This window comes from Leopardus geoffroyi, chromosome B3 (assembly GCF_018350155.1).
Source record: "Leopardus geoffroyi isolate Oge1 chromosome B3, O.geoffroyi_Oge1_pat1.0, whole genome shotgun sequence".
Lineage (NCBI taxonomy): Eukaryota > Metazoa > Chordata > Mammalia > Carnivora > Felidae > Leopardus > Leopardus geoffroyi.
Genome location: NC_059337.1, coordinates 72,835,752 through 72,852,073, shown reverse-complemented (window position 1 = coordinate 72,852,073; position 16,322 = coordinate 72,835,752). Strand labels below are relative to the sequence as shown.

Here is a 16,322-nt window from a genome sequence, read left to right as displayed (position 1 = left end):
GTTTGGGGTCAGGTCATAAGTTCACAGTTTTGTGAGTTTGAGCCCCGCATTTCTCTCTCTCCCTCTCCCTCTGCCCCTCCCCCACTCTCACTGTCCCTGTCTCTCTCAAAATAAATAAACTTTATAAAGAATAGAATAAAATCCTTTTCTCTAAAAGCACATTACATTCGACAGAAACCACACAGCCATTTCTCAGTAAAGGTAGAACCCAAAGGGGAGGGCGCCTGAGTGACTTAGTTAAGCGTCCAACTCTTGATTTCAGCTCAGGTCATGATCTCATGGTTCGTGGGTTTGAACCCCACATCGAGCTCCATGCTGATAGTGCTGAGCCTGCTTAGGATTCTCTCTTTGCCTTGCTCTCTGCCATTCTGCTGCTCTCTCTCTCTTTCTCTCAAAATAAATAAAACATTTAAAAAAATGTGACAGCAGCATAAAATGGCAAGCACCAGTCTTAGGAAATTTATGAACACCAAATTTAAAGCCTCAAAAAATAGAACGTAGGCCTAAGGTATAGTCTTTATAAGAAGGACCCTGCCCTGGGGCCCCTGGGTGGCTCGGTTGGTTAAGTGCCGACTTTATCTCAGGTCATGATCTCAGCCCGTGAGTTCAAGCATCAGGTTCTGTACTAACAGCTCAGAGACTGAAGCCTGCTTTGGATTCTGTGTGTCTCTCTCTCTCCCACTTGCATTCTGTCTCTCTCTCTCTCTCTCAAAAATAAATAACAAAACATAAAAAAAAAAAATAAAGACCCTGCCTTTTTTAAAGATTTGTAACAAAAATTAATATAACTGGTTAACAGACCTAATATTGTGGTGAATACAAAGTCATGTCAGTGCTGGCGAAATGACAGAATCCATACAGCCGCAGTGCTGTCCTGTCTGCAAAGCTTCCGTGCCTAATGATGTCTAAAGAAAAATGGAACTCCTTCAGATGATTGAAGGACAATGTTAAGGTGATCAATCAAAAAGAAAATCCACAGTCCCTTCCCTCATTTGATTTAAGTAGTCTTCATTTTTTACAGCAGTACATTTTTTAGATGTCTTATGAACCTAAAGTACTACAAAGCAGGCTCCCATTCAAAGGAAATTTATCTCCTGATATTGCAGATGCTAGTAATTTTGTGTCCATTTGAAATATATGAGCTCTACTATTAAAAACAACAATAAAGGAGATCTTTATATATGTGGAAACACACACATCTTTACCCATTGTGTTCTCATTAGCATAACTGTGCTGTTTATGCATTTGATTTTTAAATCATAAAACAAGAGGAGATACAAACAAAAAATACTGGCTTTATATTTGTTTATGTAGTTGCCTTTACCAGGGTTCATTATTTTTTTTGGGGGGGGGGTATGGCTCCAAGTTACTGTCTAGTGCCATTTCATTTCAGACTGAAGGACTCCCTTTAGAATTTCTTGCAGGGTATTGGGGTGCCTGGGTGCTCAGTCAGTTGAGCATCTGACTTTGGCTCAGGTCATGATCTCTTGGTTTGTGGGTTCGAGCCCCATGTCGGACTCTGTGCTGACAGCTCAGAGCCTGGAGCCTGCTTCAGATTCTGTGTCTCCTCCTCTCTGTCCCTCTCATGCTCATGCTCTAGAGTCTCTCTCTGTCTCTCAATAATAAATAAATGTTAAAAAATTAAAAAAAAAAGAATTTCTTGTAGGGCAGACCTGCAAGTGATGAACACCTCAGCTTTTGTTCATCTGGGGATGTCTTAATTTCTCCTTTATTTTTGAAAGGTAGTTTTTTGCCCTGTGTAAAATTGTGGGGTGACAGGTTTTTCTTTCAGCACTTTTTTTTTAACTATTTATTTTTAGTGTTTATTTATTTATTTTAAGAGAGAGAGAAGGGGAGCACAAAGAGCAGAGGGGCAGAGAGAGAGGGGAGAGACAGAATCCCAAGCAGGCTCTGTGCTTTCAGCACAAAGCCAGATGCAGGGTTTGAATTCACAAACTGTGAGATGATGACCTGAGCCAAAATCAAGAGTCAGAGGCTTGACTGAGTCACTCAGGTGCTGCAACAGCACTTTGAATATATCATCCCACTGCCTTCTGGCTTCCATTGTTTCTACAAGAACTTGAATGTTAATCTGATTAGGATCATTTGCATGTAATTGATCCCTTCTCTCTTACAGCTTTCAAGATTCTCAATTTGCCTTTGTCTTTCAATAGTTTAATTAGTATGTGTTTCAATGTGGATTTTTTTTTTTACCTTTATCATACTTGGTGTTTATTGAGATTCTTAGATGTATAGATCCATGTTCCATCAGATTTGAAAGGTTTTTGGTCATTTTTTCTTTAAATATTCTTCCTGCCCCTTTCTCTCTCTTCCCTCTGAGACTTCTATTATACTTATGTTGGTACATTTTACAATGTCTCATGGTCTCTCGGGCTCTGTTCATTTTTCTTTATTCTTTTTTCTTTTTGCTCTCAGACAGGGTAATTTCATTTGACCTGTCTTTAAGTTTGTGGATTCTTTCTTTTACCTGCTCAACTCTGATTTAAATTCTTCTAGTGATTTTTTTCCCCCTTAAAGAATTTCCTCTGTGTAATGACTTCTCTGCCCTGAGGGAGTGCTGAGTTATACGAAATACAGGCAAGCCTTTGCAACAGTTCTTTAGGGAGCCACCTGACGGGACAAAGCAGCTAAGCACTATTCTTTGATAACAAGGTCTGCCCTGCTCCCTCCACCACCAGGAACCCACACTGGGAATGCAGGCTGCCATCTAAAGACTGTCATGGAGCCAGTGATGAGAAGTTGGAGCAAGGATGAGTTCAGATGACACAGAGCTCTCTTATCAAGTTTGAGTTACCTTTTTCTTAAGCGTTGGCTTGGTTGCTATGTAACTTTCTGTGGTGTTTAGCTGGAGTGGACTGGCTATTATCTTAAGTATTTCTCTCTTTCTAGATTGTTCTCTTCCTGGTCCTTTGAGTAGAGAGAGAACGCTTTTCTTGGACTTTTTAGTCTCCATCTATTGGCATTTCCAGGTTACTGGCTTCTCCAGAACTCAAAGATCAGTACATCAGTCTAAATTCCCCTGCACAGACCATAAAGAATATTGTACTACATCCTAGTTGTCTATATCCTGGGACTTATTCACAGTTGACTAAATCTGGGATCCTAGGAGGCATGATTGAGGTTAATGCTGCAAATTAGTGTCATTCTGCTGCTTAGAGTTCTGCTAATAGCAGCTTTAATTAACTGCTATTTAAAACTAATTGAATGGATTTAGTCAGATAAATAAGGATGGCTGATGGACTGGCATAATCATGAGAAACATTTCTAGAAATACACATAGGGCCTTGGAGCGGTGACTGTTGAAAGACAATCCCCTATGAGTCTTTCATACTTCTCCATATCTTGCTGGGTGTGCAAGTAACGTAAGGCTGTGACCACTCAACGTGACTCATTTTTTAGGACTGTGCTTGTCACAACAACCTTGAGCAATGAGGTCATGTTTTCTCTGAGACAAAGAACAAGCTTGCTTGCTGCTTGCTAAAAAAGCAGTAAATTCCCCAACCTTGGTGTTCCTTAGCTATGACACAAACCCACTACATGCATAGCATCCTTGTGCACCCACTATCTCACCCTGTGAGAATTAAGGGCAAAGGCAACTTAAGCAAATATGCAAATTTTCTTACTTGGCACAGATGAAGTTCTTTGTCTCTGACCTGGGAGTCCCATGTCTTCAATGACAGCATCAAAGAAACAGTAAGCTTATTAGCTTGTAGGAAGGGTAAGATCCAAGTCCTGACAAACCCCCTCTCTCCCACATTTACAAATACTATAGTAAAGCCTTGAATTCCTTTGGTAAAGATAAGTTTCCCCAAACTAGTCTAGAAAGGAACTTTTTTGAAGGATGTGTTGTGTAGCCCCATATGGGACTTATTATCATTTCTGATAAAATGTTAGAGCAATTTTCTGATATACTTTAATGAAATAAAAACTCCTTCTGGGAAATTAGTGTTACACACTCAAATGATTATTAATAATATGAGGAACCTAATAGCCAGTACAAAGACTGTCAAAAGTAGAATAACTATGAACCAGTCCTCTGCCCATATTAATGATCGTTAATCAGACTTTTTAAAACATCTAGTCTCCTATGAAATGTCTCTAACAAACCTAATTATTTGAATTTGTTTCCTGAGGAGATTTTCTCTTGCAGTAATTTGAAATAAAACTTTGATATGTGCTCATGTTTATTTGAATTGAAGTTACTCTTCTACTTTCCAAAGCCTTTTGTATATGTCTTTTAGATATTTCACTGTGGGGTTATTAGCCTTCAGGTTGACCCAGCTCATCTAGATTATACCTGATAAAATGAGGTAAGTTGAGTGGAGACAAGCTGAGACCTTGAGTAGACATAATTAGTTGACAGTCCCCACTGAGCAAAGAAAGGCCAGGATCTGAGTCTGGGGATAAGGGCCAGAGAGAACTAAATTGTATCACATAACCAAGCAAAAAGAATATACACAAAGTTGAGAATTGCTAGGGGAAGGATGAGAAGGAAAAAGGGAGAGAGAGAGAAGTGCCAAAACATTCATTCATTCATTCATTCATTCATTCAGTAGAACGATAAAGCAGTGACTTCCCTGAGTTTTCTTTTGCCTCATATAACTGATTACTATGGGTCAGTCACTGTTCTGTGCGCCAAGGACAAAGCCATGAACAAATAATAATAATAATACCTCAGACCTCACAGAGCTTGTATTCTAATTGGAGGTAAAGGCAACAAACACATTGACACATAAGTCAACAATAATAACTGCATGCTGAGCTTACTACCACAAGGGAAATAACCAGGGTGTTGTAATACAGTTAAAAGGAGGTCTGTGGGTGGCTCTACTAGTCAGAGAGACCAGCAGAAGTCAGAAGGCTTTTTCTACAGTAGTGGTATTTGAGCTGAAATCTGAAAGGTGAAAATGAGTCAAGCTTGCTGAGATTTGGTGAAGAGCATTTCTTGCTGAAGAGCATTTCAGATGAATGAAAGAACAAGACCAAATGTGGGAAAGGACATGGCAAGTTCAGAAAACAAAGAGATCAGCGTTGTTGCAGCACAGAGGGCCAAGGAGAGAGTTAAGAGCTGAGAAGTTCATGCCAGACCTTGTATATCACAATCTGGAGTTTGTATTTTACTGTAGGAGCAATAGAAAACCACTGAAGCATTTCAGGCAGGCAGAGGCAGCTTACACTTTAAACAATCACTCGGGCTCCCAGTTAGACTGATGCTTCTCAAACTTCTCCATGATGGAATCACCTGGAGATCTTGTTAAAATGCAGATTCAAATTCAGTCAGTCTAAGGTGGGGCCTGAGCTTCTGCACAAGTCCCAATACTGCTGGTCGACATTTTGAGCAGTGAAGATGTGGGAAATACACTGCCTCAGGAGAAAAGAGACCACTTGGAAGGTAGTTTGGACCAGAAGAGTGTTTTTCTTTTTTTTTTTTTTTTTTTTTTCAACGTTTATTTATTTTGGGGACAGAGAGAGACAGAGCATGAACGGGGGAGGGGCAGAGAGAGAGGGAGACACAGAATCAGAAACAGGCTCCAGGCTCTGAGCCATCAGCCCAGAGCCCGACGCGGGGCTCGAACTCACGGACCGCGAGATCGTGACCTGACTGAAATCGGACGCTTAACTGACTGCGCCACCCAGGCGCCCCTGGAAGAGTGTTTTTCAAACTCTGTATCATATGTCTTATTTTATAAAAGGATATTTACTCTTATTCTGTGTAATGTACCCCCAGTGTTTCCGAATCTTACTGTGTTTTTTTAATGACAAAATGTGTAAACTCGCAGGTTGAAAGAAAAGAAAATTAAAACACTGAAAATGTTCACTTAGTAAAATGGAAACTACTTTAAAATAATTATATCCATATCTGGTAAAATGTTGGAAAATCAGCAGCCTCATATGCTCCTGTTGAAGTCACAGCTTGGTAAAAAAAAATTCTTCAGGGGAATCAGGCATTTGGTGTCATGTCTTTTCCCTTATCCAAGCCATTCCATTTCCATTAAAGCTACAGATTTAGTGATGTTCATAAAAACACTGTTTCGGGGCACCTGAGTGGCTCAGTCAGTTGAGCCACTTGATTTTGGCTCAGGTCATGATCCCTGGGTCGTGGGATGGAGCCCTGTGTCGAGCTCTATGCTGAGCGTGGAGTCTGCTTGAGATTCTCTCCCTCTGCCCCTCTCCCTCACTTGCGCTTCCTCTCTCTCTCTTTCTCTCTCTCTCTAAAAAAAAAAAAAAAAATGCCTATACTACTGGATAGTTGGAAATAATACCAAAAGGTGATTACTTTATGGTGAAATAGGTGATGGGGATTAAGGAGTGTGCTTGTGATGAGCATAAGAGTGTCGTATGGAATTGTTGAATCACTATATTGTACACCTGAAACTAATAGAACACTCTTAACTATACTGGAATTAAAAGTAAATTAAGTTAAATTTTTTTAAATGGAAGAGAAGTGGTTAATTTAAAAAATACATCTATATAATGGAAACCTAGCAGTTACTTAAAATTATGTCCTCAATATATGTTTCTTGAGGGCACCTGGCTGGCTCAGTCAGTAGAGCATGTAACTCTTGATCTCGGGGTTGTAAGTTCAAGCCCCATGCTGGGTGTAGAGATTTTTTAAATATATATTTTTTTCCTGATGGAAATACCTACAATATAACGTTGAGGAAAAGAAATATATTAATAAGTATCACATACACTATAAGTCCCTTTTATAGAAAAATATAGCTGTATGTGTGCACACACAAAAACAATTGAAAAATAATAATAGTCATTAGTTCTACCTCATGACATTATGGGAGTGTTCTATTTTGGAGGGGGTGTTTCTATCTCCTAACCTAAAATTAACATGTATAAAAAAACTTAGCATATATAATAAGTAATAAATTTTTACATTTCATTTAAATTTAAAGCACTTAACTCATTCCTTCAAACTCTAGACCCTACTTTGCATCTTTAGTGGAAGAAGTAATTTATAAGGGGTCAGAATATCTGGGCTCTACCTCTAGCTTCCATTTTGCTATAAGTCATGCTTTGAGTAAGTCATGCAATGCCTATAGATCCTAATTCTTCCATGCATTAAATAAAGGTCATGGCTGAATCCGTATTTCCTAAAGTGTGATTGATACCAGAGGTATGTTAGGAAGTGCATTTTTAATTGTTACATATATCATGTTGCTTTAATCTGCAATAGAAAAAATACAACCAGCACATCAAATATACAGTTTCACAGATGGTGTGAGTTAAAACAAGGATAATTTTTTTACGTAGTTATTTCTAACATCTGTTTAATATGAAATTCAATTTAATATTAAATTATTAAATAAGGGTATAAATGGTACGTAAATATAGAAACTGTCATGAAGATTATAAACAAAGGAGTAAAATGGGGCTAGTGAGGGTACAACTTGGTGAAAATTTGCCTCAAGGACTGACAGCCTAAGCCACAGAGGAGTCTGCCTTCCCCCAGTGAAGGGTGCAGCAGTGGAAGGGATTCTTTGGGTAAGCAGGTCTAGGATCAGTGTAATCCGCAGTGAGGAATGAGATTTCAAAAGCAACCAAAGGAAATTTAAGTCAATATAAATTCAAATTCATCACATAGGGGAGGTGGTATATTATCCTTCACTTCTGTTTGGAGGCAAAAATTATATAGAAGATTCCTTCTGTAAATAAAGAAAACACCTGGGGTGCTGGGTGGCTCAGTTGGTTGAGCGTTTGACTTTGGCTCAGGTCATGGTCTCTCGGTCCATGGGTTTGAGCCCAGCGTCAGGCTCTGTGCTGACAGCTCAGAGCCTGGAGACTGCTTTGCATTCTGTGTCTCCCTCTCTCTCTGCACCTCCCCAGCTCTCACTTTGTCTCTCTGTCTCTCTCAAAAATAAATAAACATTAAAAAAAAAAAAAAAGGAGAAAAGGAAACACCTTCACTCCCACCCACACCTGTCAAGAGGCCCAGCTGCTGGGTTCGTGGGACAGGCTACAGGTGCTTGGGGAACACTTGGCTGCGAAACACAAAAGTAGATAGCCGCATTTCCAGAATGACAGGCTGGGATATGCAAAACTCTAGATAACTTCTCTTTTCCAAGCAGTTCTTTTTTTTTCTTAATGTTTATTTATGAAAGAGAGAGAGAACAAGCAGCGGAGGAACAGAGAAAAGGGGACAGAGTATCTGAAGCAGACTCTGCACTGACAGCACAGAGCCTGATGCGGGGCTCAAACTCAGAAACCCTGAGATCATGACCTGAGCGGAAGTCGGACACTTAACTGACTGAACCACCCAGGCGCCCCTCCAAGCAGTTCTTTAGAACTTTTGTCTGCATGCTCTTTCTGGCTTGATTGAATTAAAGTTGAAAACACAAACCCTTTCTCAGAATCCTGCTTGAAGCAATGGAAATGTACAATTTAAATGGTGTGTGCTCTCTCCTGGATACCCAGGAATGAAGGACTCTGTTCCTATTGTATGTGAGCTGTTCGACTCTGTTTAAATGGAACCACAGACAAAGATTTATTAATGGCTGATTATTTTTTGAAAGAATAGATTATTTTTTCATAATTGCCCTAGGTGAGCATGATAGGTCTAAACCACCCTTCCATAACTTCCAGATTTATGGCAAAGATTACTAGGATCTGCTCTTTTTATTCATATCTCCAAAGCCCATCAACTCATAGTGCAGCCTGCCAGAAGAAAATAACAAATGAAAATCTCACAGACTTCTCCATTTTCCTATTCATTGGACTCATGAGTGACTCTCAGTTTGGAGTCTGAGAGCTCTCAGACACTACCAAGCCAAACAACTTATCCAAGTACATATTTATTTATTTATTTATTTATTTATTTATTTATTTTTAATTTTTTTTTCAACGTTTATTTATTTTTGGGACAGAGAGAGACAGAGCATGAACGGGGGAGGGGCAGAGAGAGAGGGAGACACAGAATCGGAAACAGGCTCCAGGCTCTGAGCCATCAGCCCAGAGCCCGACGCGGGGCTCGAACTCACGGACCGCGAGATTGTGACCTGGCTGAAGTCGGACGCCCAACCGACTGCGCCACCCAGGCGCCCCCATATTTATTTTTTTAAGTTTATGTATTTATTTTTGACAGAGAGAGAATAGGGGAGGGGCAGAGGGAGAGAAGAGAGAGTGCAAGTAAGCTCTGCACTGTCAGCGTGGAGCCCAGTGCAGGGCTCAAACCCACAAACTTTGAGATCATGACTTGAGCCAAAACCAAGAGTTGGATGCTTAGCCAACTAGGGTGCCCAGTAGCCCCCTCCCCCTCCACAAGTACATATTTATACTTCTGTTGTTACAGGAAGCTGAGGACTCCTCAGCCAACCAAAAATTAGATGCATTCCTTGTGCACATATTCACTCAGCTACTCCTGATCTGTGAAGAGATAACATGAAAGCACACCATGTCAAGACCAAGTGCTGATTGGTTGGAGAGCTACCCCTATTTCTCCCCTAGGTTGTTCTCTTTCCTTTTTTCTTTTATAAAATTCTTCAGCATCTGTCATGTACAAGTTACACACTGAATAATGAAAACCCATCCGTCCCCCAAGGAAGACCTAGAGAGGTTTTTTTCTCTCTTCTCAGTGCAAAAATCTACTAAATGAGCCCCTAGATAAGAATCTGGCTATGGACACTGTAGCTCCTTCTAATGATCTGGTATCTGAGCCCTGCTCCATAAAGCTTGTGTGGATCCATCTTATAAATTACATTAAAATACACTAGAAGCAAGAAATTGGTGGGGCACCTGGGTAGCTCAGTCGGTTAACAGTGCTACTCTCAGTTTTTGCTCAGGTCAAGCAGCGTATTCTTACCACTCAACGAGATTGCCATTTTTAATGTCTCATACATCCTTCTTGTTTTTCTCAGTTAACATATGCTTTTCAAATAAAATAAATAGTTATCTCATCCAACACTCAAACCATATTTAAATTTCTGTAAGTGTCTCAAAAAAGATCATCACAGCTATTTTGGGCAATCTAAGACTACCCTATAGCAGGTAGACATTTTGTCCCTTACGTTTCTTTTCTAGGATACTATTAGCTGAAGAGTGTGGGACAGCTGGCCTGTTGCCTCGGAGTGACTGTGCCTGCCAGCCTCATGCTGGCATAATAGTCTGAGCAGCGATGTTCTCCAAAGGAGCAGCCGTGGATGACAATAAATGAGTCTGTGCCGCATCTGGAAAGGTGCCTTGATGTGAAGCACAGATAGATTGGTAAAGCAGATCTCTCCCCACAGAATGCATCCTGAGAACTTGAATAGCCATTAAATGAGGAATAAAAATCTGTCAGGGGGAAGGAAGCTAGTCAAATACTGTGATCAGCCCCATCAACTTGTTGCTTTTCCACTTCGTTGACAGTAGGAACTGGTCGCTGGACCCCAGACAGAGCCAATTTCTCCCTTTAAGACAAAATCATCATTTACTTCAACAGAAGTAAGGCAACATGGCAGTCTTACCTTTGGGAATAGCCAGATGTGGCAGTTAACTTTATGTGTTGAATGAGGGTAACTTTGTGCTGTGTAGACATCCTGGCTTAAGCTCAAACTCAGTCATGTGTAAGAAAGAAGTACCAGCTCACTAGTGAAAGTATATACAACATAAAAAAAAGAAAACAAACAAACAAACAAACAAAACAATGCTAGTACGTCACCTGCTAAGCATCCTCAACAACCTGCAGGTGCAGGTTTGGGTACTGGCTGCAAGTGCCTGGGGAACACAGTGCGCTCACCACACAGATGTAGACAGCTGAGTCGCTGAGCTGGGCGGCTGTGACGTGCAAGGAGCTGTGCTTGGAGGTTGCATCCAGAGTCACTGTGTACCTGCCACTTGGGTTTTTGCTGTCATCGTCAGTCATGATTATCAGGAAAGCAGGACTTCTCCCAGTGCCCTGCTTGTACCATTTTAAATGGCTAAAGGGGCTCACTGTATAGTTGCATTGAAATGTGCAGTTCTCTCCCTCTTGGATGATCTGGGATGGAGGGTGCTGTTCCACTTGGTTTTTGCCACTCACCCCTGTTCAAAAAACAAAGTGAGATTTAAGAAATAGACGGTCCATTCTCAATGCTTCCTAATTTGCATCCCTTCCTTCTCTCCATAATGAAGCCCAGGTAAAATATAAAATGGCCCCATTCTCCTCCCTTCTCCTACCGCAGTGCAATACACTGTTGCTGAAAATCCTAAGAAAATGTTCCCTGAACTTCCTGTGTCAACCTGGCTAAAACTCTGGATTAACTTACAACAAAAATGAAGCCACAAAGCCACCAAGGAGGTCCTCAGATGCTTCTCCATCTTTCTTCTGCACAGGGCTGCTCCCAAAAGCTGGCTGTCTATTCAACATTTTTTAACGCTAAAAAAAGGAGTCTCAGGGGGTGTGATCAGCCAATCAGAGACCACATGCCCGTCCCAAACACAGTCATACCTACAGGCAGGACCACTGAAAACACTGCCATCTTGGGGCTGTAGCTACAGTTGCTCGAAAGCTCCGATTAACCTTCTTGCTAGCTTTTCTCCTCACCATTTGTAATATGGTATAGGATATAAGCCATGATATGCCTGTTTAAGCACAGTAGACTAGTACTGAATAGTAGTGATACCAGATGGAAGAGTTAAACCTCAGCTTTTTCATCTGAAAATACACTTAGGTGGCAATTTTGAAAGATTTAGAAGACATGGTGCAGGCTATCTCTTCCTACACAGAAACACCAATTTAACAATGATATCGGTACCTTGAAGACAAATTCAGAATCCGGCTAAGAATTAAAAGCACCCCAGAGGAGCACGAACTGAGAACAGTTGTACTGATAGAGGTATGAAGAACAATTTCACTTTACCCACATCAGTCCATCCACCAAATCAAGTTGGCTCAGTACCAAGAAGATTGCCAAGGCCCGTGATTTCCTCCATGGTGAGGTAGGTGTTTGGAGGGTGGGGAGTGAGAATGGAGTATGAACTGGGCTTTCTAGCCTCTCAGAGCCCCCTCTGTGGGGCTGAGTTCTATCTTGCCTCATCCCAGTGCTGAACACCAGGCAGACCCCAACCCCTTGGGACAGGCAGGATCAAAAGTAAAAATAAACACATCATTCTACAGCTGGTACTGCTTGCAAGATTGAGAATAGGTGCAGAATTGAACCGAGGTTTTACCCCCACAAGGAGGCAAAGGAAGTGAAGGAGGACTTATGCCCAATAATTCAAAGCACCGTCCATGAAGCCAGTTTCTCTCTCACCTCATACAGAGCACTGAAAAACTGACAGGGCTTGATCCTCTCAGGCAGCTAGCTAATTTTTTGGATATGATCCAAAAGGCACAGACAAGAAAAGCAAAAATAAACAAGTGTGATTGCATCAAACCAAGAAGCTTCTGCATAGCAAGAAAAAAAAAGAAAAAGAAAAGAAAAGAAAAAAAATCAACTGAGCAAAAAAATAACATGGAATTGTAGGAAATATTTGCAAACCACATCTCAGATAAGAGACCAACATCCAAAATATATAAGCCATTCAAACAACTCAACAGCAAAAAAAACCCAAATAACCCGATTAAAAAATGGGCAAAGAACCTAAATAGCAATGTCTCCAAAGAAGACATACACATGGCCAACAGGCATATAAAAAGGTGCTCAGCACAACCAATCATCAGGGAAATGCAAATCACAACCATAATGAGATATTACCTCACACCTGTTACAAGGGCTATTGCCAAGAGATAACAAGCACTGGAGAGGATGCAGAAAACAGGGGACCCTTGTGCACTGTTGGTGAAAATTTAAATTAGTGCCGCCTCTATGGAAACCAGTATGGAGGTCCCCCAAAAACATAAAAATAGAACTACCATAGGATCCAGCAGTTCCACTTCTGGATATATATCCCAAAGAAATGAAATCGGTATCTCAAAAAGATATCTGCACCCCCATGTTCACTGCAGCACTATTCACAATAGCCAAGGTATGGAAACAACCCAAGTGTCCACCAGCAGATGGAATCATGTCATTCGTGACAACGTAGATGGACCTGAAGGACATATAATAAATGAAATAAGCCAAAACAGAAAGACATGAATCAAACAGTAGGAGGAATCTTAAAAAGTTAAACTCATTGAAGCAGAGAGTGAAATAGTGGTGTCAAGGTGGCTTGGGTGTGGGAAACACGGAGACGTGTTTGTTGAAGGGTGCAAAGTTTGTTATGCCAGACGAAAAAGTTCTGAAGCACTAATATACAGGATGATGACTGTAGTTAATAGTACTGCATACTTGAAATTTGCTGAGAGTAGATCTTAAGTGTTTTTATCACACACACACACACACAAAATGGTAACTATGTCAGGTAATGGATATGTTAATTAGCTTTGTTCATCATTTCATAATGTATACATATATCAAAACATTATGTGGTACACCTTACATGTAGACAGTTTTTATTTGTCAATTCTACACCAATAAAGCTGGAAGCAATTTAAACAAAAGAGATGATGCAGATAGAGCACTTACAGTAGGGAATAGTTTGGATTTAGCACGCAACTAAAATATAAACACAGCGTATCTGTTCTATTCTCTACTACATCCTCAGTTTGTAGAAATAGGCACATAACAAAGTTTTATTGATTGAATTAACAATAATTTTTTGTTCTAGTGCTGATGGTGGCATATTTTATTATTCATTTGTAATTCAACACATTTTTGTAGGCCTATTGTTTGCCAGGTATGGTGGTATGTGTTGAGAATAAGCAAGTCTCTGCTCTCGTGGAATTACAATCTAATGAGAGAAAAGACAGGATATTTGAGCACAGATGCTGGTAAGTAGTAAGTTTAGAAGCTTGGGAAAATTCTCTTCTTTTGCTTCTATTTTCTCAATGAACAGTTGGGAGTGTGGATATATGAGGCTTTATTGCAAGTTTGAGATACAGTTCACAGAGTGTTGAATGCAAAAGATGGAAAGAAATATACCATGCAAACCCTTACCAAAAGAAACCTGGCATTGTTATACCCATATAAAACAAACTAGGCTTTCAGAATAGAATTTTTGGAGGCAAAGAAGGAGCAATGGTTAATTTTATACGTTTACTTGGCTAGGCCATGGCACCCAGATATTTGGCCAAACATCAGTCTAAAAGTCACTGTGAAGGCATTTTAAAAAAAATGTTTATGCTTGAGAGAGAGACAGAGACAGAGACAGAGTGAGAGCAGCGGAGGGGCAGAGAGAGAGGAACACATAGAATCTGAAGCAGGCTCCAGACTCTGAGCTGTCCACACAGAGCCCAACTTGGGGCTCAAACTCAGGAACTGTGAGATCACGACCTGAGCTGAAGTCAGATGCTTAACCAACTGAGCTACCCAGGCACCCTCCTGTGAAGGCATTTTTTAAGGGGAGATTAATGTTTAAGTCAGTAGACTGAGTAAAGCAGATTACTCTCCATAATGTGAGTGGGCTTCATCCTATCAGTTGAAGATCTTAAGAGAAAAATATTGAGGTCCTGGAGGTAGAAAGAATTCTGCCTCCAGACTGCCTTTGGACACAGGCTGCAATATCAACACTTCCCTGCATCTCCAGTCTTCCCATCTGCCCTACAGAATTTGGACTTGACAGTTTCCACAATTGCATGAGCCAATTCCTAAATTTTCTGTCTCTCTGTGTCTGTTTCTCTCTGTATACACACACACACACACACACACACAAACACACCCTATTGATGTTATTGATTCTGTCTCTCTAGACAATCCTGAGTAATATAAAGAGTATTTTTTTTAAATAATGAAGAGATTTTATATTTAAAAAAATGCAGTCTTGAGGCGCCTGGGTGGCTCAGTCAGTAGAGCATCTGACTTCAGCTCAGGTGATGCTTTTACAGTTCGTGAGTTTGAGCCCTGTGTCAGGCTCTTTGCGAACAGCTCAGAGTCTAGAGTCTGCTTCGGATTCTGGTCTCCCTCTCTCTCTGCTCCTCCCCAACTTGTGCGCTCTCTCTCTCTCTCTCTCTCAAAAATAAACATTAAAAAAAATTTTTTTTAATCAGTCTTAAATTTGTATATACCTAAATAATATAGGTGGTCTGTCTGTAAGTTTTATGTAGTTTTGTGAACATTTGTTGTGGTTCACACTAAAACTATTTTTAAGTATTGATGGTGAAGATATTGTGGTCCCAAGAAATGGTTGATCCCTTCGAGACACGCACTTCAGGGAAGAAGTAAAACACAGAATAAGTCCAGCAAACTCAGGAGGGAAGGGGCTGAGGGAAGAGAAGAGAGGATAGCAGGAGAGGTAGTGAGAATCTCAGACAACAGACCAGTCCATACCCATGCTGCTTATATTAGGGGCATTATGTTTGAAATATAGTCCATTTTCTACAGCACCCGCAAGAGAGGCAACGATGGCCACTACAATGGATTTTCATAAACTTCATCAAGAAGTGTATGTGGTAACAGAAGAAAAGTCAGGAAATTTCCTCCAAAGCAATGGCAGGATCCAAAACATTGAGGCAACAGCAGATTTCAAGACATTTGGGGCAGCTGGGACTCTTCTGAACTCCAAAGGCAAGTCTTGATTATTTAATTCCTCCTCTTAAAGAACACAGAAGATACAAAGTTGCCCTTGTTCTCCAAAGTTGGCTGTTGACTTCACATTCTCATGTGGACCATTCATGAGCATGGTGTCAGCTACTTTCTATGGATCCTCTCAATCCAAAACAACTGACAGAGTCAGGAAAACAGGCAGATTTTGTCAAGTCATGGGCTGGGCTTATCTCTCCCTCCTCCAATGGCATTTCTTCCATATCATTTTCTATGTATTTATTTCTAGAATAGGCTAAAGGTTGAGTGGACATACATATTCTTTACAATCCAGTAAACTGTTGGCATGAAGCACCAATAATATTAAAGTATAATTTTGGATGAAAACACAATGGCTAGGTTGAACACCTTAATAAGGAAAAATTTTAAACTGGGGAAAAGACAGAGAATAATTAAAATCAATGAAGAAAAATTAATTCAAGAATAGATGTTGAGCCTTGGTAGTTGCCTCAAAACAAACAAACAAACAAACAAAAATTAAGGAAAATAGAAAGCCTTGAAGCTCACTTCATTTCACATGCATACACACACACACACACACACACACACACACACACACACACATCTAAATTAAAGATTTAAAGAGAAAAGCAGTTTGAGAGAAGCTAAAGAAAATATGAGATAAAATGTTATCATTTTAGAATACTATGGATTTTTAAGCAGGACACATGACTCAGAATCCATAAAAATTTTTTGTTACACTTACTACATACTATTTTAAAAATTCTGAATGGCCAAAAAATAAAAAAG

At 40.2% G+C, this 16,322-nt stretch overlaps 1 gene segment (V, D, J or C); it reads right to left on the bottom strand.

Annotated features, from left to right (window-relative positions):
* Positions 1 to 9,281: 9,281 nt before the first annotated feature.
* Positions 9,282 to 11,542, bottom strand: LOC123583346. The segment is given in 2 exon segments: positions 9,282 to 11,031; positions 11,256 to 11,542. Coding segments are annotated over 2 exon segments (411 nt in total).
* Positions 11,543 to 16,322: the final 4,780 nt, after the last annotated feature.